This window comes from Nuphar pumila, chromosome 4 (genome assembly GCF_984573655.1).
Source record: "Nuphar pumila chromosome 4, dmNupPumi1.hap1.1, whole genome shotgun sequence".
Lineage (NCBI taxonomy): Eukaryota > Viridiplantae > Streptophyta > Magnoliopsida > Nymphaeales > Nymphaeaceae > Nuphar > Nuphar pumila.
In genome coordinates, this window is record NC_143252.1 from 2871549 (window position 1) to 2895774 (window position 24226).

At 38.4% G+C, this 24226-nt stretch overlaps 1 protein-coding gene across 2 annotated transcripts in view; it reads right to left on the bottom strand.

Annotated features, from left to right (window-relative positions):
- LOC149839060 (Zincin-like metalloproteases family protein) overlaps positions 1-24226 on the bottom strand; it is a 165001-nt gene that overhangs the window by 113016 nt on the left and 27759 nt on the right. For both annotated transcript variants that reach the window (XM_090002247.1, XM_090002246.1), the window contains exon 6: positions 13784-13864. In XM_090002247.1, the coding sequence (XP_089858373.1) occupies positions 13784-13864 (81 nt within the window). The remainder of the gene's footprint in view (positions 1-13783; positions 13865-24226) is intronic.

Genomic DNA, 24226 nt, shown 5'->3' on the forward strand with positions numbered 1-24226 from the left:
ACCATCAGGTGCGACCAAGCTTGCAACTCTCCAAGGTAGGGGAAGATTGCACGGAGGACTTGGACAATTGAATTGAGTTCAATTAACTAAAAAAGATAATTAAATAAATATATATGCATATATATATTTATACGAGTACGTATTTAACTCAAGGACGTGGTTTCGCGATCCTTGTCTTTTACTTTCTGTCAGTCTTTACTTTGTCGTCGAGCTTTGCGCCCAGGCTTTGCGTTTGCACTCCTGCTCACAGTTTTTACCTTGTCATCGCGCTTTACGCCCAGGCTCCTGCTTTTGTAAATGTTTTGTTACTGCCTTGCCATTGCAGATGACGATCAGGTTTCCGCTCATTACATGTGCTATAAAGGCATCCTCGTAGAGAATGCAAAGGCATTTACCGTTCTCCCTCTTGCGACAAGAGTTGAGTCGAGAGCTTAATGATACATCCTCGTATAAGGAGATGGATACCTCGCAAGGATCCTGTCATTTTGAGTGAGCAATCCTGCAAAGTAGACTTAAGATTTTATGGAGTTGCGCAAAAGCATCATTGACTGCCCAAATCGAAGTATTTGGAAGAATGTGATTGGCTGGTTTTGTTCGTCTGTTCGACATATCTCGGGTAATCCCGAATTGGGGCTTGAGCAAACTTCTTAGCGGAGGGGTTCTGTTGAGAAACCCGTATCCCGTCTATGGATCACAGTATCGAGTCATGCGAGGCATGTAGATACCCCGATAGCGGATGAGATTCTAGAAAATCGCATGCCAAATGTTGGACAAGTTGTTGGTTGTTTCAAAATATAAAAAATGTCAAAAGTAAAGTTTGAGAAACATTACATCTTTGTGAAACACTTTTGTTGAGGCTCCTATTGAGGAACTATACGCCTTTCACCTTAGAGTACTTGTAGTCGTGCACTACACGCTAGTACTGCGATGATCGGATGAGACGGTCGTGCAACCTCAAACAGTGCTAAATGCACAATGTTGTAAACACATAAAAATGGGATCTCCTTCACAAGTAAGATGCTCATTTAGTATAAAGACTATAGCATATAGAATAAGTCATCAGTTAATTTACCACTGACGCACTCATTCGCCCTTGTGTTTCTATCAAGGGAGAGGATGGATTGGTACAAAACTCCAATGGACAGGTTGTGAACAACCACCCCACGGGCAAAGATCTGGCCTCCCCAGTCATTTGAGTTAGGGGAAGGGACTACCAGACATTATCCTAGGTGGTAGATTTCATTGACTTCTGCAGAAGTTGGATGCATCTGTTGCCAAGTACCTGCCTTTGGAGAATCCTCTCTCGGCTAAAGTTGTCCCCTTAGGAGCGGACCCAACTAGCTATTCGGGTTATTGAAAATATATAGAATAATAGACACTTGAACTAGTCTCAGTTGTTTCTACGTTTTGGATGCGCGTACCCACATGCTAGTAATATTGAAACATAAAGTTTGTTCACACTGGTTGATGGGTCATGAGACTTGCTTGTTGCATGGTAGTTCACAGCTTACGATCAAATGAATTGTCATGTTGCGTTTGACAGTTGCACTGCTTACTCGCTTTGAACTGCTTACCTGTTTGCACCAAAGTTACCAGTCGAGGAAGCGGGAGCGGGAAGCGATACGGAAAGCGGGAGCGGGAAGTGAGGCACTTTCAAAATCTTAGGAAGCGGGGAAGCGTGGGACTACTTAGAAGAAAATTCTGAATTACCTCGGAAGCGACCTAGGAAGCGAACCGGAAGCAAGGGGGAAGCGAAAAAAATGAAAAAAATGGGGAAGCGAAGGGGGAGTGTGCTTCCCAAAAAGGGAGACGCTTCCCCTCATGCTTCAGAAGCGCGATGTTTCGTACTTCCGAAGCACGCTTTCCCTTTTACCTAGGCGCTTCCGGTAACTCTGGTTTGCATTGCTTACTTGTTTTGCACTGCTTACCTGTTTAACTACATGTCTGCTTTAAACTGCTTAGCATGCTGAATTAAATGCTCTTAATTCAGTTTCCTGTAGTCTCTTATGTACACCTACTAGTTTTTCGCAAAACTAATTCATTCTATGGGTACAGGTGATGATTAGGTACACCACGAGTGATGGCAAGATAGCTTTAAGACTTCCTTTTTCCTGCTCTTAGCTCGCATCCTGGACGTTTGTGGATTTTGTAACAAATTTTCCTTGAGATATCCGAATTTTGTACTATTTGGAAACTTATTTTAATGAAAATGGCTTTTTCAAGTGTTTGCAAGTAGCATGAATTGTGAGTTTTGGTTCTTTTAGCTAACGTGCCCAAAGTTGTCAGCTTGCCTTTCTAAATTTAACAAAAGAATAGTCTTTCGTTGATTTAATAAACAAACTCTGAGGGAAAGAGATTTTCTTTTTTTCTGGTCTCTTGCATGTTTTCTGATAGGTTTGAAAGTTTTAAATTTTGGGTCGTTACATGGGGTGTCCTTCGAAATACCTTTCCAACCTGGTTCGGACCTTAAAATAAGTTGAGATTGGCATGACTCAAGAATTCGCAACTGAATTTTCTCTTCGAATCAAAATAATGAAAAGGCTTGGACTACGTAGCCTTCGATCGTACGTACGTCAGGTCCTTTTCGGTATTCGGAATGACTCAAATATTCCCTGGCCTAAGGCACGGGATATCATGATTTTCAATGTTGTGTTTGGGTTTCTTTCTAAGAAATCAATATATTTCTCATCGTTGTAGTACTATCAGACATGCACGACATGCTAGTACAACAATGAATAGACTTGAGGTTTATGATAACCACGTGGTGCAATAATGCACCATGTTAAAGAAAATCACATAAACAAAGATGATTGTCTTCACAGGCAAGATGCTCGATTTGGTTTTAAAAACCAGAGCATATTGAATGGATTGTCAGATAAAATAAGACCTAATGTACCCATTCATCATTTGGTTCTATCAAGAGAGGATAGGAGGTAGAAACTGTGATGGACAAGTTGTTAACAACTATGCTCCTAGAGAGGCAATGGCTCGGCATCCCCAGTCATCGAAGTTAGGAGATTGGGCTACCAAATATTATCCTAGGTGGTAGATCTCATTGACTTCTACAGAAGTTTGAATGCATCTCCCGGTTACAAGTGGCCTCTGGGGAATTTTCTCTCGGTCATTAGATTGTCCCCTTTGAAACAGATTCAACTAGTCATTTGGAGTATCATGAGCATGTGTTCACTCATGAGCTTTACATTTGGTGTTCGCTCATGAGCACGTTTTGTAATTTTGTATGATGAATTTTGTATAAACTTTGTTTATCTAAAACTTTGTTTTGAATCTACATGGTTTTGAATGAATGTATGAAGATGCAAACCTAAATTGTTGAAAGGAAAGTTTGTCTATAATTGGCTCAAGATCTGTCGACTTGCTCTTTCCAAACATTATCTTCCGTTGAATTATTATTTTCAACTCTGAAAAAAGACTGATTGTTAAAATTTCAAATTTTTCCTAAAAAATTTACAAGTTCGGGATTTTGGGGCATTACAAGAGATGCCATAGAACGATACTCTGCTTCTACACTTGATCTAGCCATAGTATGTTGCTTCTTGCTGCTCTAGGATATTAGATTGCTTCCCAAGAAGACAATATCCTGAGACAGACCTTCTCATATCCGGTCTATGTCCGTGAATCCGAAAATAATTAAAGGATCCCACTTATTTTAAAGATAATTAAAAGTGCCTTTAATGTACCTTAGAATACGTTTGATAGCTTTCATATGCCCTTCTTTTAGATCATGCATAAACTGTGACACTTGACTGACTGCATAAGCAATATTTGGGCGAGTGAAACTCAAGTATTGTAATGCTCCCACTATATTAATATAGGTCATTGCATCTTGAATGGGTTAACCTTCATCAAGTCTCAATTTCTAATTAACAAGCACAGGAGATCGATTTATATTCCTCAATTCCAGTCCTTTTAAGTAGGTCTATGGCATACTTTTGTTGGGGGAGGAATATCGGGTCTGCAGTTCGATCAACCTCCACACCTAGAAAAAATTTGAAATCCCCTAAATCCTTCATCTAAAAACTCCCTTTCAAATATTTTTTTAGCTCTGTCACATGCTAGTCAGAGCTACCAGTAATCACAATGTCATCCACATATATCAACAAGATAGTAATTCAATGCTTTCCAATGCAAGCAAAGAGAAAGTAATCTACCTGACTTCTTTGAAAACCATATCTTTGGATTTTATCAAAAAATCATTAAAATCAGGCTCCTAGAAGCCTGCTTCAGTCTATACAATGATCTCTGTAAAAGGCACACTTTACTTGTTGGATCTCCTTCTGCAAAGCCCAGAGGTTGTCCAATATTAGACCTCTTCTCTAAGTTTTTCGTGAAAGAAAGTGTTCTTTACATCCATCTAAGAAAGTGTTTTTTACATCCATCTGATGCATTCTCCAATTATACATCATGGCAAAACAAAACACCAATCGGATAGTTCCTATTTTGATCATAGGGCTAAATGTTTCATCATAATCTAATTTGTGCTCTTGTATGTACCCTTTTGCTACAAGTTGAGCTTTAAACCTCTCTATAATGTCATCTGCCTTTTGCTTTACCTTCTATACCCATTTGCTGCCAACCACATTTTTGCGATCAGGTTTGTGCACTATCTTCCATGTTTGGCACGCATGCAATGCACACATTTCTTCGTTCATAGCCTCAACCCAATGATAATCCTTTGCTGCCTCTAAATAATGTTTGGGTTCTTGGATCAACATCATCATGTTGACAATATATCTGATAATCAAGACTAAAGACATTATAACTCACCCACCTGTCAATAGGATGTCGTTCTCAAGTTGATCGGCGTGTTTCAGCCTGCAGTTCTTGTTGACCTGTGTCACAGCTCACTTCAACATTTGCATGCTGATTTGTCTCCTGCTTAGAATTATCCATCATTTCCTTTGCTGTTCTGTGATAGACCTGCCCATATCGCTTATCTTGGTGGTGGATACATTTGCTGAAAATGGATATGTTGCTGCAATATTTTGTTCACCGTTAAAGGAGACAGGCTGGTAAGTGGAATCATCTGCACTTCCTTGCTGCATATCTGTGCACAACCATAAATCATCACCATGGTTTTCATGACAATGCATTTCAGTGTTGCATATCATGATTATATAGAGAGGGCAAAGAGGATTTGTCTGTGTTAGAACCTTTTTATATAAAGACAAAGTTATTCTCATAAAAAAAATGTGCCTGGATATAATTATGTAATGTTTTACCGGATTCCAGTAGTGGTACCCCCAAACTTTCAGTTCAACCAAACAGGGATCTCTCTTAAAAAGGGCTGAACAAGGCATCTTATTGTCCAAAATTTTCATCGGCAACCTATTTATAATATGAACAGCAATATGAAAAGCTTTACTCCACAAGCCCAAACAAGCATGGATTGCACGAATCATCGTCATTGCACTCTCAACGATGTGGCGATGTTTTCTTTCAGCTGTCATTCTGTTCAAGTGTATGAGGGCACAATTTCTGATGTACTATGTCATGATTTTGTAAGTATTCTTTCAAGGCATTGGAACTTGAAATGAAATGGGGGTCTTCGAAACACGAGCTTAGATTCACAAGGGCAAGTGTCAAGAATGACACTAAAGCATAACCTTTAAAAAGGGTATAACCGGAAACAAAATAAAAATAAAAATGTATTCTTTATTGATATGAAAAACCAATTGCTTAAGAAGCACTGGAATAAAATACAAGAGACGTTGCACCCCTTTATATACACAGCTGAAAGAGGACTCAATAGAGCTGTTGTTGTTGGACTGTGTCAGTCCAACAGCTCTATTGCTAGTCAAGTGTGGACAGGACTTGACTAGCAACAATCATTCTAGTTCAAACTGAACTAGATGACATAAAGACAAAAAATAAAAATAAAGGAAAAAAATTACAGAAATGAAAGAAATGAAAAATATATATTTATATATATATATATATAATAATATAATATTATTATTATTATCATATATATGTACAGTTTTATATTTTAACACTCCCCCTCAAACTTACGGTACAATAAGTGAAAGTTTGTCTAAGAGAAAGTGAAATCGGGGAGCAGCAAGAGGCTTTGTAAAGAAGTCTGTTAACTGATATTCTGAAGTGACATATGGAAGATCAATTATCCCGTGTAGATATTCCTCTCTGACATAGTGACAATCCATTTCGATGTGTTTGGTGTGTTCGTGGAATGTTCTGTTACTGGCAATGTAGATCGCATTTTTGTTGTCACAACACATTTGTGAAACCTTCGTTGCTTCAACTCCCATGTCAGCAAGCAATCGTCGGAGCCAAACTACTTCCATGGTCGTGGTTGCCATAGCTCTGTATTCAGCTTCGATGGATAAGAGAGATACCTTCTGCTGCTTTTTACACCTCCACGAGATCAATGATTCCTCTAAAAAGACACAAAAGTCAGTGGTTGAGTATCTGTTATTGAGATCACCTCCCCAATCAGCATCAGTATATGCAATTAAATCAAGAGAAGAAGAGGAAGATAAGAAAAATCCTCGTGAAAGAAAAGATTTGATGTATATGATAATACGCATGACTGCTCCCATATGAATAGAAGTAGGAGCATGTTGAAATTGACTTGATGTGTGAACAGCATGTGCTATATCTGGTCTGATAATGGATAGAGTGCCCCGACAAGCTGTCTGTAAGGAGTAGGGTCTGCAAGAAGTTCTCCATCATCAATTTTCATTTTAACATTAACAACTTCTGGAGTGTCAACTTTCTTATCATCAGTAATATCAAACCATAAAACAATATCAAAAGCAAATTTAGTCTGAGATAATAAATATCCTCTAGGATAATAAGTAACTTCAATGCCTAAAAAATATCTCAACAAGCCAAATCAGTCAAATCAAAATGAGATTTAAGAAGTGTTTTGATTGTTTCAACTCCCTATTTATCGCTTTCGGTGATGATCATATCATCCACATAGAGAAGAAGCACAATGATCCCTGCATCAGAATTCTTAATAAACAAAGCAGTGTCAATTAAACAGAATTGAAAACCAATATCAATCATAACACGACTAAGCCTATCATACCAAGCTTTTGGTGCTTGTTTAAGTCCATAAAGAGCTTTTTCTAAGCGAAGGACTTTACCCTTAGGAATACTTAGACCAGGAGGGGGTTCCATGTATACTTCTTCAACTAACTTTCTATTTAAAAAAACATTTTTTACATCCATTTGAAAAATAAACCATTTTTTGATAGAAGCTAAGGCAATTAAGGTTCGGACATTTGTCATACGAGCCACCAGAGCAAAGGTTTCTTCATAATCAATCCCATATTCTTGGGCATAACCTTTGGCTACTAAACGGGCTTTATATCTTTCAAGAGTACCATCACTCTTGGTTTTAATTTTATAAACCCATCGACATCCTATAGTTTTCTTCCCTGGAAGAAGATCTTGAATATTCTATGTAGAAGCTTTTTCAAGTGCATCTAATTCAGCTTTCATGGCTTCTATCCATTTGATATCATTTTTTGCTTGAAAATATGTGGATGGTTCTTTATATGAGTGAATTAATGCAATAACTGCCCTATATGTGGGTGAAAAAGACTCGTATGATACAAACTTTCCTGGAGGCCTCGAAACTCGGGATGATTGTCTAGTTGGAATGTTAGAATATTTTTCAAGTGCACATGGAAGATTAGACTCTTGTCGCCTGGAATATTGAATACTAGTATCTCTATGAACTTCTTCATTCTCAACATTAAGATCAATAATTCTTTGATCATCATCAAAGTTACAGTCAAGGTCATATTCATCAGATGTTGATGTTAGATTTAGCAAAAAGGAGTACTCAGTGACGTCTTTTAATTTTCTAAAATCAAAGAAGCTCTCCTTTTCAAGAAAGGAAACATTTCTAGACACATATAGTTTATTATTTTTGAAGTCAAAACATCTATAACCTTTCTGTTTTTCAGCATATCCTAAAAGGGCACAGGGAATCGCACGAGGGGAAAGTTTATCATTTTTGTCAGTAAATATGAAACATTTGCACCCAAATATTTTTAGTCTAGAGTAATCTGGAGAAATGTTCGTAAGTTTTTCAATAGGAGTGATATTTTGTAACGAAAAAGATGGCATCCTATTAATAAGATAAGTGGCAGTTAAGGCAGCTTTTGCCCAAAAGTCTTTCGGGACTTGATTTGTTATTAATAAAGTCCTAGTGGTTTCTATAATATGGCGATGTTTTCGTTCTGCCAGTCCATTTTGTTGAGGTGTATAAGGACAAGATCTTTGATGTGTGATGTCATGCAATTTAAGATAATTTTGAAAATCTATGGATAAAAATTCTCCCCCTAATTTGTGCGAAAAATAGTAATATCATTTTGAAACGTGTTTTTACCCATATTATGAAAAGTTTGAAAGTATGAAAATACTTCAGACTTATGTTTGAGAAAGTACATCCACGTATGTCGGGAGAAATCATCGACAAAAATAACATAGTAAACAAATCCTCCTTTAGAAATTACTAGTGCAGGACCCCAAACATCCGAGTGTATTAATTCAAGTGGTCTTGAAGAGAAAAAGGTTTTGTTCTGAAATGGTAATCTTTTCATTTTGCCGAGAATACAATCTTTACAATCAAATGATTCAGAGTTACAAAATTTCCCTAGATTTGGAAAATGTTGGATTTTGGCTATATGTGGGTGACCAAGTCTCTTATGCCACAGTTCCAACTCTATTTTTTTAATATTATAACAAAAAGCTTTCTTCGGCATTTCCAAAAAATCCATGTAATAGAGTCCTCCTTCTCTATGGCCTTCCCCAATCAGCTTGCCTGACTGGCGATCCTGTACCCAACAACCATGAGAAGAAAAAGAAATATTACACCCATAATCAGAAATTTGAGATACAGATAAAAGATTTAAATTTAATTTGGGAACATGTCTAATTTCTGGAATAAAAAAATTTTTTGTTTTATAAATTTTTTCAAAATCTCCTATTCCTTCTATTTCAAGAGAAGTCCCATCAGCAGTAAAGACCTTTGACACACTTGTTTTATTTTTAACACATTTGGATAGACTTTGATTATTTGGGGTCATATGAAAAGATGCACCAGAGTCAAGAAGCCAAGAAATTTTACCTAAATCAGAAAAAGATGAGGCTGCTGCGCCGGTTGAAGCTTCAGATGAGGAAGAGGCACCTTTGATGAGAGGCTGAAGGATCTCCATTAGTTGGGCCAGGGAAACTGGTGCATCCTGATCTTTAGGCTCCGATCCAGCAATTGCAGCTCTTTTTTCTCTCAGCTCCTTAAGTTTGGGACATTGTGGCCTGTAGTGTCCCGGTTCATGACAGTGATGACAAATAACTTTCTTCTTATCATAGTCACCATTTTGTCGGTTAAAGTGAGGAGGCCTATATGATCGAACATGATTCCCTGGTCTAGACACGGCTAAAACGGAATCATCTTCAATGTTTAAAGAACCTTTCCGGAGACGATTTTCTTCCATTGTTAACTCTTCAATAGTTTCCACAATAGAAGGAATTTTTCCCCGGTGAAGTAGGGCCGATTTAGTGGTTTCAAATTCCGGCCTTAATCCAGTGATAAACTGGTAAAAATGTTCAACATCGAGTTGTTTCTGACGAAGCTCGATGTCTTCGACACAATGCCACTTTGGTTCTAAAAGGGAAAGTTCTTCCCAAAGTTCGGACAACTCATTGTAATATTCACGAATAGTTTTGTCTCCTTGTGTCATCATTCGAACTTTTTCTTGGAGGTTGCACACGTGTGCAATATCTTTAAGGGAATACATATTCTTAAGGTATTCCCATGCCTTATCGGCATGATCAAATTTGGCAAGACTTGAACATTTTTTAATATCAACGCTATTGATAAGTCATGATATTATCTTCGCATGAGATATTCTTCATTCTTTCCATTTCTTCTCCTATGAGGCAATAGCCTTAATTTTCTCTTTTTCCTATAGAGGGACATCTTTATCTCCCTCCTTTTTAGTAAGAGATAGCTTAGATTCCGAATCGGAACCATCCACAATCCCCCATAGGCTTTTTCCCCATATATGGTGCTTCATCAGGTTACACAGTTTGTATCGCTTAGTTTCATAGGCATGATGGTGACTTTATCATTGTCATACATCGATTACAAGGAGAGAAAGAATAGGGATAGAAGAGAAATAAGAAGGAAAATGAAAAAGAAAGAAGAAAAAACAATACAACAAGATGTAAAATCTTTCCCAATGAAGTGATAAAATACTTCTCTTCAAGTGGCGAACATTTTTGCAAACAGGCACGGAAACCGAGGCAGCTTTTCCTCAAGAATTGGTACTTCCACGGCTCTGATACCATGAAATGAAATGGGGATCTTCGAAACACGAGCTTAGATTCACAAGGGCAAGTGTCAAGAATGACACTAAAGCATAACCCTTAAAAAGGGTATAACTGGAAACAAAATAAAAATAAAAATATATTCTTTATTGATATGAAATACCAATTGCTTAAGAAGCATTGGAATAAAATACAAGAGAGGCTGCACCCCTTTATATACACAGCTGAAAGAGGACTCAATAGAGTTGTTCGACTGTGTCAGTCAAGTCTGGACAGGACTTGACTTGCAACAATCATTCTAGTTCAAACTGAACTAGATGACATAAAGACAAAAAATAAAAATAAAGGAAAAAAATTACAGAAAAGAAAGAAATGAAAAATATATTTATATATATAATAATATAATATTATTATTATTATATATATATGTACAGTTTTACATTTTAACAGAACTATATTCGCCTCCATTATTATGTAGACCGGTAATTGTTTTCCCAAACTGACAAAGTTGAGAAACTAACATAAGATTAAGTTTGAGGCCCGAAACAAGAAAAGTGTTGGACAAAGTTAAAGGTTTAGGAATGCTAGAAACATGACCTTTTCCTATGTGGGTGATGGGGTGAACAGTTCCATCGCCTGTAATAGTCTTACCATGGCCATTATAAACTTTAAGTTCAAAAATCTTACCCACATCACCTGTAACATGGTTGTTAGCTCCTGAATCCAAAATTCACCCTTTATCCTGAGATCCTTTTTCTGCTGAATCCACTTGCATTTGCTGAAAAGCTGCAGCTAAAGCTTAATAGTTTCGTTATTGCTCATTACCCTGCTGAATTTGAGCATAGTTGGCATTATGTTCTACCTTTTTCGTTCCGGCGGCTACTCCGTAACTAGGCAAATCCCAGCAATCAGCTGCACTATGCCCTCTTTTCTTGCACAACTGGCAGGTAAGACCACGATTTTGGTTTTGATGCTGCTGAAAATTTTGTTGTTATTGCTCCTACAGTACCTCCATTTGATCCCACATTAATACTAAGAACTTCAACAGGCTTATCTCGTTGATCATCACTCCCTTTATGAACAAGTAAAGCTTCAAATTGCAGCAAGATCGGTCGCAGTTTCTCATACGGAGGAAGGTGTTCCTGGCACTCCAAAAATATGACAAGCATGGAGTATTCTGGTCCAAGTCCAGCAAGGATCTGTTGGACCTTATCTTTGTCAGAAACGGGTTATCTGATCAAGGCCAGCTCATTGGTGACGATCTTCATCTTGTTCTTGTACTCCATGATAGAGGACGCATTCCACTTTATATTCAGAAATTGAGATTTCAGTTGCATTGCTTTGGTTTCAGAGACCTGGGAATAAACTCCATGAAGTTTATCTCAGAGCTCCTTAGCACTCATTCTATCATCTATGCTGATAAGGACATCCTGTGAAAGGGTAGGCAAAGGGTACACCACTAAAATTTTATCCTGCCGAATCCACTGACAATATGCTGGATTTTGCGTGAGACCACTTCCAATATCCCATTCTCCATCCTTTTTCTTTGCTAGGTATTCAATAGGCTTCGGATCAAAGTCATCCAGGTGTCCCATTAGAACCTGATTCCAGACTCTATGAAAAGGGTGATTTGACGTTTCCAGATGAGATAATTTGAAGAAGTTAGTTTCTCAGGAACAAGTTGAGAAAGAAGGGAAGTGTTCATGAGAAGAGTAGAAAGTTGAGCCATTTGAAGAAACTGGGTGCAGAAAAGAGGCTGTTAAGGATAACAGAAAATAAACCCATGAGCATTTTAGTTTTTGCTCGACAGAACCAGGTAGGGTTTAAGTTCTGAGAGTCAAAAAATGATGGCACCCAAACTAAAGAAGTCCAGATTTTTTTTAAATTGCAATTTCAAAGAAAGGTCATGATTTTCAAGATCACGTCTGCCCCTTTCTTGATATGCTGTAGCACAGAAAATGACAGGAAAACAAGAGGGAAAAGAAAAGAAAACAGGAAATCAGGAAGAAAGAATGATTTGAGACTTAGGGATTGAAAAGATCAAGATTTTTCCTTTTTTCCTTTTTGTCGCCCTTTTTTTATCAGGAGAAACGTGAACAGCAAGTGAGAAAGATCAAGAAAGGAAGATCTTTCCTTTTTTAATATAAGAGGAATATGAAAGGTGAGAGATCAAAGAGAGAGATTATTAGGAGGGATCTCAAGCAAGGAAGAAGAGAACGGTAACCAAGGAGGAAGAGGAAGAAAGATTAGATGAGACACCAGACCTGATCAAGGGTTACCTGGATGAAGATGTTAGTTCTGATACCATGTGAGAAATATATGCAACGTGCCTCAGAAAACCTGCAAAAGAAGTATGAGCAAAGGAGGAAGAAGACGATGTCGGAATAGACGAGCAGTCCGCGATTTTTCTCTGTGTAGCTGCCTTCTGTTTCATCAGTATTTAATATGAAAACATTAGGGTTCAGTATTTGACCTGATTACCCCTAATACAAAGACATTTTACATAATACTTTACAGAGTGGATCGGGTCTGTCTTGACCCGATCCAAACTATCTACACATTATTTTTCTTACAGTATTACTGTTAGTGAGTGTCGCTCAGTAAATCAGTTACATGACTTGAGATAATAATCTGCTAAAATGCCACAACTTCCACTAGAGTGAATTTTCTCTCGGCAGAAGGATTGGCAATAGTCTAAGTCATGCTACTTTTTTGACCTGATCAACAGCATCTTCATATTTGGGTCTTTACTCGTTCATCTTTCCACAACCTTGTTCTCCTACTCTGTGAAGACAATAATGTTAGCTTTGACCCATACCTCAAATAAAGTAACTAATAGTACATGGTGTCTTTCTTGGCTTAATAGTACATTGGTGTCTTTCTTGGCTTAATAGTACATTGGTGTCTTTCTTGGCTATCCATTGAAGTTTGCTTCTGATCATATTTCTATTGGCATCACTTGGGAAAAAGAGGCAAAGAGAAGACTGAATCATAGGTTAGTACAGAATTTAGCTAGACAACCATTACATATTTCCCACATAAGACAATCTTTAAGAAACAAAATATTAAACCAAATCTTGTAGTTTTTTATTCCCCCTTACAAAAAACTCTTTTACAAAATGACTTACCCAAACATACCATAATTAAGAACTTTTAAATCATAATAGAGTAAATCTCTTGTCCTTGATTTTATCTTCTGTTAGGAGGGGCAATTGGCCTAGCACTAAACAAGACAGCGTCAACATGGCAAATGATTATGTGTTTCTAATAAAGGCACAAGGCTTCTAATGTTAATGCAGCATATAAAGTCGATGGAGCAGAAGATTGATGGTATCAAAGAAATGGACAGTAGCAAACGCATGACCACAATAGTAATGGTAGTAGTAACCTCTTAGCTGTAATGAGAAGATCGCAATCCATAAAAATACAATAAACAACAAAATAAGTAAACACATGCCTTACAGTGCTCTAGTATTGGAGACGTATGATGACTTCTTAGGCTGATCTTGAGTTTACCATTTTCAGTTCTATCTAACATCTGGATGCAAATTTTTAGATGAGTATCCCCCTTATCAAAGGAAAAAGCCAAAACAAAGATGAAATTAAAATGCAAATTCCTACCAAATAAGAATTATGTCTTGGATAGTTTATGACATCCAACCCAAGAAGTCCAAATTATTTGAATAGAGCATAAACTATCCACAGAAAAATAAAAGTGATAACTAGTCCTTATAAATTTTAAAATTTATGGTGATGTGCACTAGTTGATAAACAACAAAACCTGCAGAATGAAATTTCCATGTGGCATCATGGAAAACCAGTTGTAGAAGCACCATAACCCTGCAACACGGTAACACCATAGTGTTTGCAAGACACACACATGCACACACACACACACACACACACACACACACACACTCATGCAAGCACGGATGCACAGACATCTTTGTTATATGGACAAATATGCAACACTCAAGAAAGAGTAAGATCAATGTAAAAATAAGAAACTCATCCAGTTTAAAAAAAACAAAAGATGTTTTCAGGAATCTAGCTTATTTCAAGAAACAAGGAGGTTCAGCATGTTCATGATGTGTTGACAATTAATCAAGTATTAGATCATACTTAGAGTTATCTAGTAAAAAGTGTGAGATTCTTCCCTAGAACCTGTCTTGTGAGAAAGAGAAAGCAAAAGGAGAATAAGGGCTGCGGCTGTCATGAAATCGTGACCTAAAACATGTATTTATATTGTTTTGCTATACAATATGGGTCTGAGTCTGGTATAATATCCAGACCCAGAATACAATATATACTATACACAACATGGACACGGGTCTGGTATAATGTCCAGACCCAAACTACAATGAACCCTACTTTTTCACCAACCCTCAAGTTGATCATGGTCATGAACCATGAACAACTTGCCTTTAAGCATCCAAAAACGATCTTTTGTCAAGCCCTTTGTAAATATGTCTACAACTTGTTTTTCAGTATTAACAAATTCAGGCTCGATCTCTTTTTCTTCAACTTTTTGTCTGACAAAATGTTGGTCGATCTCAATAAGCTTAGCACGACTGTGATGTACTGGATTGAATGACATGTTGAGAACACTTTGATTGTCACACAACAAGGTAGAACGAGAGATCGTTTCTCCCACTTCAGTTAGTAAATGCATGACCCATGTCACTTCGGCAGTAGCAGCAGACATGGATCTATACTCAGCCTCAGTGCTTGAGTTAGTGTTTTCTACTACTCCAAGAGACTAAGTTTCTTCTAATAAAGATACAATATCGGGATGTATACCTTCGTTCATCAGGGTCCCCTGCCCGGTCTGCATCACAATATACAGTAAGTTCATGCACATCCTTGCCAGACGACTGTGGAGAATATATCAACTCATCTTCAATGGTCTCTTTCAGATATCTGAGTATCCTCTTAACCACCTCCATATGTCCAGTACGTGTCGCATGCATAAACTGAGACACTTGATTGACTGAATAAACAATATCAGGTCGAGTGAATGTGAGATAGTGTAACATCCCTATTAGACTGTGATACCTGGTGGGATCCTCACACAGGTCTCCATCATGAGTACTTAGTTTTTGGTGGAGCACATTCATACTTGTCTTGCTAAGAACATCTATCGTATACTTGTGTTGAGTGAGAGTCAAGCCATGAGTCTAGCTATCGACTTCTACACCAAGAAAATAGCGCAAGACACCAAGATCTTTCATTTTGAACCTCTGAACCAATAGGTTTTTCACTTCTTGGATATGATCTTCAGAGTTTCCTGTGATGACAATAGCATCAACATAAATTAATAATAGGGTGGTCACATTCTAACTTCTAAAAATGAATAATGAATGATCTAGTAGAGAGCGTGAAAATCCATGTTTTTGAATCTCAAGTGAAAAGTTGTCAAACCAAGAACGAGATGCTTGTTTTAGGCCATAGATAGCTCTTTTTAGCCTGCACACATGTGTTTTACAATTCTGCTCGGGATATCCAGGGGGTTGTTCTATGTAGACTTACTCCTTCAAATCCCCATGCAAGAATGTATTTTTTACGTCAAGTTGACTTAGCTTACATTCACGTTCAACAACCAAGGAAAGAATGATTCGAATCGTTCACATTCTCACCACTGGGTTGAAGGTCTCATCATAGTCTTGCCCCGCTTCTTGGGTGAACCCTTTTGCCACCAGTCTTGCCTTGTACCATTCAATGGTTCCATCTGGTTTATATTTTATTTTGTAGACCTATTTGCATCCGACAACATTTTTGTCAGGTGGTTTGGGGACAATTTTCCAAGTTCCACATTCATGTAAGGCTTGCATTTCATCATTCATGGCTTCTACCCATTTGGTAGAAGTGGTTGCCTGATAGTACATGATAAGTTCATCTTCCTTATTGAGAGCAGTTAAAAAAAGCTGAAAATCCAAGGAGAAGTTGTTATAGTTGACCCACCTATCAATAGGATGTCGCATGCGATTGGATCTTCTGACCTCAAGAGTATGAGAGGAAGTAGGTGCAAGTGCTGCGGCACGATTTAAAAGGCATGACGTTGTTGTTCTCTGTCTAATATAGGAAATACCCTTGTATCTGCCCGGTATCGATGATGGTACTTCTTCCCCATTCTGTGCTCCTGATATGCCAATAGTCTCAAACATTTCTTTATCCTGCTGCACACAATTTGGAGAACAGACTTCATTGAAACTAGCAAAAAGTTTTGAATTCAGCCAAGGATAATAAACTTCGGTTGTGGTAGGGGACATATCCGTTGTTCCAGCTTGGTGATCAAAATTGTGTTCATCAAAGACAACATTTCTTGAGATTTTGATACGTCTGTTGGCGGGATCATAACACCTATATCCTTTATAGTCATCTGTATATCCCACAAATCTACACTTCTGAGCCTTGTCCTGAAACTTGTTTCTCAGGGACCGATCAATGTGCACATAACAAACACATCCGAAGGCACGTAAATCATGATAACTAGAATGAACCCCAAAAAGACAGTAATAAGGAGATTTATTTTCCAAAACAACCATAGGCAATCTATTTATCACATGTACGGTAGAATGAAAAGCTTGTCTGCAGATTAATTGGGAGATTATTGTCATGGAGCATACTCATGGCACTTTCGACGATATGCCTGTGTTTTCGCTCAACAATCTCATTCTGTTGAGGTGTGTGTGGACAGGACACCCTTCTTCCTATCCTATTATTTTGAAGAAAAGAAATAAAGTCACTAGATGAGAACTCCCCACCTCCATCACATTGCAAGAATTGGATGGACTCACAGAATTGATTTTTTACTAAGGAAAGAAAGTTTTGAAACAAAAGGAAAACTTCGACTTATTTTTTATGAAATATATTCATGTGTATCGAGAGTAGCTATCAACAAAAATTAAGTAGTATCTGCTTCCAGATCCAGAGACAATTGGGGCAAGTCCCCATACATCAGAACATATTATCTCAAAAGGCTTTGAAGCTCTCTTATTAACAGGATGAAAAGGCAATACATGACTTTTGCATAAAAGACAACTGGAACACTTCTGACTTTTCTCATCCACATGGAGACTTTCTTTTGGAATGAGATTATTAGAAACAAGTTTCTCAATAAAATGACTCCCACAATGTCTTAACCGACTGTGTCATAGGTAAGGCTTATTACATTCAGAAATACTAAAAACATTTGCTGAAGAGAAATAACACGACTATAATGAAGGCTTTGAATCCAGATGAGTAGGGCGGACGGGGTGACATGGAGCTTCTTGAAAGACATACATATTGCCGTGCCTCTTTCCGTCAGGGAATGTTTTCCTAGTGCAAAGGTCCTTGACCTGCACAGAGAAGGAAGTGAATTCGACTGAAGCATGATTATCATCAACAAGTTTAGAAACAGAGACAATATTTTTCTTAATAATTGAAGCATGAAGGACACCAGAAAGTTCAAGAGTAGAGTGTGACATGAGAATGACAGATTTTCCAACATGAGAAACAGAATGCTAGGATCCATCTCCAGTGACAATCTTACTTTTGCCAAAATAAGGAATAGGTGTAGAAAGTTTACCTGCATCGCCAGTCACATGAGTTGCTGCCCCTAAGTCAACGAACCAAGTTCCTTGATCATTCTGCTTTAAATTCAATTCTGACAAGGCGGATATCAACAGATCTCTAATCTCTCCACTGTCTCTGATATTGCTGGACTTTCTTTTTTGTTCTGAATATGGAGTCTTTCCTTTATTTTCAGGATTGTGCCAACAATTCGCCTTGATATGCCCCCTTTTGTTACAAAGAAAGCAAGTGGGGATAGATCTTTGTCCCTAAGCATGGGTCAATATATTTGGAGTAGGAAGCAATCCATGTCTTCCGTGTCCATTTCGCCCTTGTTCCTCTCGCCCGCATCCTCGACCATAAGTCACCCCTGTGGCAAAATCTTCTTGAGAAATTGCATTAGCGTGGGTTTCTTCAAAAAATCCTTTTAGAGTCATTTCATACTGAATTAATTTGGCTCGCAACTCATCAAAAGTAGGAAGAGCAGGCAAGCATAGTAGCGAAGTAACGATCATATTATAATCGGATCCCAATCTACTTAGAGTTTGTTGCACCATATCACTGTTACTCATTGCACATCCTACAACTGCAAGTTGATCTGTGATAGTCTTCATCTTGTTTAGATATTCCATGATGGTCATGGAGTCTTTTCTCAGCAATTGAAATTCTCTCTTGAAAAAAACCATCCTCGCCTGTGAGACTTGTGAATACGTCTGAACCAAACTCTCCCAGAGTTGCAGAGCTCTACAATTGTTAGGAATTGCAACAAGAACCTCTTGAGACAAGGTAGATGTAATGTATGCAACTACTGATTGGTCTTTCCTTTCCCAGTTGAGATATTCTGCATTTTTGACATGCACAATTGAACTTGCCCCTTTATCATCTTTCTCTTCTCTCGTAACAAATTCTAGCGGGATTGGAGTGGTTTCATCTGAGAGAAAGGAGTCATTGATCTCTACACAGACCTGTCACCGTGAGAGAGAGAGAGAAAGGGCGTCAGAGCCTTGTGGTTGCGCCTTTCATTCTATTAATATGTTGAGTATAAAATTCTAGGGTACAGAAATACGCCTTAATAACATGCTAATTTACATTATATATTGATTGGGTCTGGACCCGATCCAGTATATAAATCGGGTCGGGTCCTGCATATACATAATAACGACTTTTTTTCAGCCTCCCTCAAGTTGTGCATGGTCCTGAACCATGAACAACTTGCCTTTCAGAAACCAAAATTTGTCCTTTGTCAACCTTTAGTGAGAATGTCAGCAACTTGTTCTTCAGTTGGCACATACATGGGCTCAATCTCTTTATCTTCAACCTTTTTCCTAATAAAATGTTGATCTATTTCAATATGCTTTGCTTGACTATGGTGGATGGGATTGAAGGACATGTTGATGGTACTTTGATTGTCACACAGTAGCAGTGATCGAGCAATCGGTTCTCCCATTTATGTCAGGAGATATCTTATCCATGTAGCCTCAGCCGTGGCAGTAGCCATCGATCTGTATTCAGCCTCAGTGTTTGACCTAGCAACCGCCTTTTGATTTCTACTGCTCCAGGATACCAAGTTTGGTCCAATGAAGCTGCAATAACCGGATACTGATCGTCGTTCATCTGGATCACCCGCCCAATTAGCATCAGCATAAATGACGATCTCATGGCCCCCGCCTGGATCTAATTCTCTTTTCTTGTATACCAGCACATCACCAACTGTACCCTTCAGGTAACGAAGTATACGTTTGACTGCCTCCATGTGTGACATACGAGGTACATGCATAAACTGGGATACCTGATTAACCGAGTATACTATATCAGGTCTAGTAAAAGTCAGGTATTGCAACATGCCAACTAAGTTGCGATACTTAGTGGGATCTCCATATATATCCTCTTCCTTTGAACTCAGTTTCTGATGAATGACACTTGGAGTTGTTAACGACTTACAATCTGTCATGCCTGCTCTGCTGAGAATGTCCAATGTGTATTTGTGTTGAGTAAGGGTGAGTGTATCACTTCTTTTATCAACTTCTACCCTAAGAAAATATTGCAGCTCTCCCAAATCTTTCATCTTAAATCTCTGATTTAATAACTTCTTCACCCGCTCAATGTGACTTTTACAGTTCCCTGTGATGATGATGTCATCTACATATATCAATAGAAGAGTAGTGACGCCTTGTTCATTGCGAATAAATAATGAGTGATCCAGAAGGGACCGAGAGAAGCCATGCCTTTGTATCTCTAGAGAAAAATTGTCGAACCAGGAACGAGAATCTTGTTTCAAACCATAGAGTGCTCTCTTTAACTTGCATACATGTTTTTTGGCATCTCATTCTGCATATCCAGTGGGTTGTTCCATGTAGACCTCCTCTTTTAAATCCCCGTGCAGAAATGCATTTTTTATATCCAGCTGGCTCAATGTCCATCCATGTTTAATGGTTAGACTCAACACATGCGAATGGTCCCCATTTTAACTACAGGACTAAAAGTTTCATCAAAGTCTTGTCCTTCCTCTTGTGTGAATCCCTTGGCTACAAGTCTAGCCTTATACCTTTCGATGCTCCCATCTGGTTTATACTTTATCTTGTACACCCATTTTGACCCAACAACATTTTTGTTTAGTGGTCTAGGTACAATCTCCCATGTCCCACATTCATGTAAGGCCTCCATTTCTTCATTCATTGCTTCTACCCATCTTCTAGAGCTCGCAGCTTGATAGAACATGAGAGGCTCATCCTCTTTACTTATGGATGTCAAGAACAACTGAAAATCCAATAAAAAAATTTTATAACTTACCCACCTGTCAAGTGGATGTTGAATCCGTGAGGATCTTCTGATATCCATCATCTGTGAAGCGGGATCAGATGGGTCCGTACTTGTACAAGAAATGAATGAGGGTTCTTTCTCTCGCCGGGTGTACACAACACCCTTATACCTTGTTGGCTCCAAGTCATGTGTAACAGTCTCTTCCGTTTGAGTTTCATTGGTTGATTCCTCATGTGTCTCCTTCTTACTGCAATTTGCTGGACAGTCTACTTTACCATTGGAAAAGAGTTCTAAATTTAACCATGGGTAGTATACCGCAACGTTGGGGCTTGAGTTATCAGCATAAAAGGGTTGAATTAGCAGTCTGATCATCAAAGTTCATTTCATCGAAAACTACATTCCTTGATATTTTGACACGCTTACTCAGGGGATCATAGCACATGTACCCTTTGTAGTCTTCTGCATATCCTATAAACCTGCATTTTAAGGCTTTATCTTGGAACTTGTGTTTTAGTGAGCTGTCAATATGAACATAGCAAACAGACCCAAACACATGTAATTCATGATAATCAAGTTGTATGCCAAATAGAGAGAAATATGGTGACTTATTTTCTAAGATACTCATGGGCAGTCGATTTATCACATGAAGTGTGGAGTGAAAAGCCTCAGTCCATAATGATACAGAGAGATTGCTCCTGTGCATCATGCTCAATGCAGTCTCAACAATATGTCGATGCTTCCTCTCAACAATCCCATTTTGTTGATGTGTATGCGGGCAAGACACTCTTCTCTTTATCCCATTATGTTGAAAGAAACTAACAAAGTCACTCGAGGAGAATTCACCTCCTCCATCACACTGGAAATTGAGAATGTTGGTAGAGAAATGATTTTGAACAAAAGAATGAAATGTCTGGAACAATCCAAAGACTTCAGATTTGTGCTTCATAAAAAATATCCAAGTATAACGCGAGTAACTATCAATGAAAATAAGATAGTATTTACTGCCAGAAAGAGAAGTAATTGGGGCAGGACCCCAGACATCTGAACAAATGACCTCAAATGGCCATAAACTTCTTTTATTAATGGAAGCGAATGGTAAAATATGACTCTTACATAAATGACAACTAGAACACTTTGTATCAACGACCTCTGAACTCAGACTGGACTTAGGAATGAGATTATTCAAGACAAGTTTTTCAATAAAATGGCGACCACAATGGCCAAGACGATTATGCCAAAGTCTTGGCTTATTACATTCAGAAATAGTAAATATAAAATCAGGATCAAAAAATTGACGTTGGTGAGGCTTCAAGGATGAATAGTCGGAATGAATGGAGGAAGGATCTTCTTGAAAGATGTACATGTTGCCCCATCGTTTTCCTTCAGCGAATGTCTTCCTCGTGCGAAGATCCTTGACATAAATAGAAGAGGGAGTAAATTCAACTGAAGCATTAGCATCATCAACGAGTTTTGAGACAAAAACAATGTTCTTTTGAATATTAGGTGCATGGATGACACTTGGAAGTTTAAGAGAGGACTTTGACATGGGTATAATGGCATTTCCAATATGTGAGATTGAGTGATGAGATATCTCCTATGACTATGCTATTCTTACCAACATAAGGAGTAAGAGTCAAGAGTTTACCTACATCACCCGTGACATGAGTAGCAGCTCCGGAGTCGACATACCAAATGCCTTTGTCATTCTGCTTCATATTCAATCCTGCCAAGGCTGCCAACAGCAACTCCTTTACTTCTCCATCCTTCCTAGCCTCTGCTTGTGGGGCTTTCCCTTTGTTTTGAGGATTAAACCAACAATTTGCTTTAATGTGCCATTTCTTGTTGTATAGAAAACAGGTGGGAATGGGTCTTTGTCCTTGTATATTGGGTGTTGGAAGTATACCACGACCTCCATAGGTATTTCTCCCTTTCCTCGAAAAGAACTTCCTCGTCCTCGACCATAACTCATTCTCGTAGCTAGCACATCTTGGGTTCCTGAATGTCCATGGAATCTTCAGAAGATCCTTTCAGAGTCATTTCATATTGCAATAATTTTGCACGAAGATCTTCAAACTTTGGAAGTTCTGGTAAACATAGTAAGGTTGTCGTATAACATGATAGTCTGGCCCCAATCCACTCAAGGTTTATTGCACTTTATCTTTTTCACTGACAAGACACCCAACAATAGCCAGCTGGTCTGTGATGCCTTTCATTTTGTTCAGGTATTCCATAATAGACATGGAATCTTTCTTCAACATTTGAAACTCTCGCTTAAGAAACATAATTCTTGCCTCAAAAATTTGTGAATATGTTTGAACTAACTTTTCCCACAGTTCCTTGGCCGAACAATCATCAGGAAGGGCAACAAGGACCTCCTGTGAGAGAGTTGAAGTGATGTATGCCACTAGCGATTGATCCCTCTTCATCCAAGCAACATATTCTGGATTCTTGTGAAGAACAATAAATTGTTCTCCTTTATCGTCCGCTTTTTCCTGCGAAATGAATTCTGGAGGCGGTGGAACTCATCCATCTAGATGATCAGAGAGGTCCTGACTCTTTATAAATGGGATGATATGTCTTTTCCAGGTTAAGAAATTTGAGTTATTCAGTTTTTCAGAGACTAGTTGACCGAGAAAGCTTGAGGACAGATATGACTGCGCATGAGTAAAATTCATTTGAGAGAAAACCTGAACTGACACTTAGTTATGAGAGACAAAATAGAGGGCTCGACTAATCAGCTTCACGTGTTTGATCAAAATCACGTGGTTGGACTCGGCTAACAGAGCACTCGACTAACAGGGCACTCGGCAAACAAATGGTAGAAGCATGTCTCGGCTAACAGAGCACTCTACTAACAGAGCACTCAGCTAACAGGACACTCGGCTAACAAATGGTAGAAAACAAGTTCACGTGTTGGATCAATTTCACGTGGTTGAACTCTGCAACCAGAAAGAGAAAAACAGAAAAAGAATAATGCGTTTTCAGAAAATGCGATCAAAAGTAATTTCAGAACCCACGAAACAGTAGAGGCTAACAGAGATTTTCAGAAAATGACAGATTGTAGAAAAACAGAAGAAACACAGTGATCTGAAATAAAAACTGAGGTATGATTTCAGATTAAAGGTGAATAAGTTGACAAAGAGAGAGGAATCTGTGACCGAGAAACACAGGAGGTCGAGTTTTTCACAGATTCACGTGCCTGTCATCGTGAAACCAAAACGAGGCCTGTCACCGTGAAACCGAGATCAAGCTTTTCACACCCAGACTTGATTAGATCCATGTGTCTGTCGACTTTCACGTTGATAGGATGAAAACGAGGCAGCTCTTCACTCCCAGACGTCACGCTGCTCTGATACCATGAGAGAAAGGATTCCTTGATCTCTACATAGACCTGTCACTGTGAGAGAGAGAGATTCCAGAGAAAGGGCGTCAAAGCCTTGTGGCTGCGCCTTTCATTCTATTAATATGTTAAGTATAAAATTCTAGGGTACAGAAATACCCCTTAATAACATGTTAATTTACATTATACACTGATTGTGTCTGGACCCGATCCAGTATATAAATCGGGTCGGGTCCTGCATATACA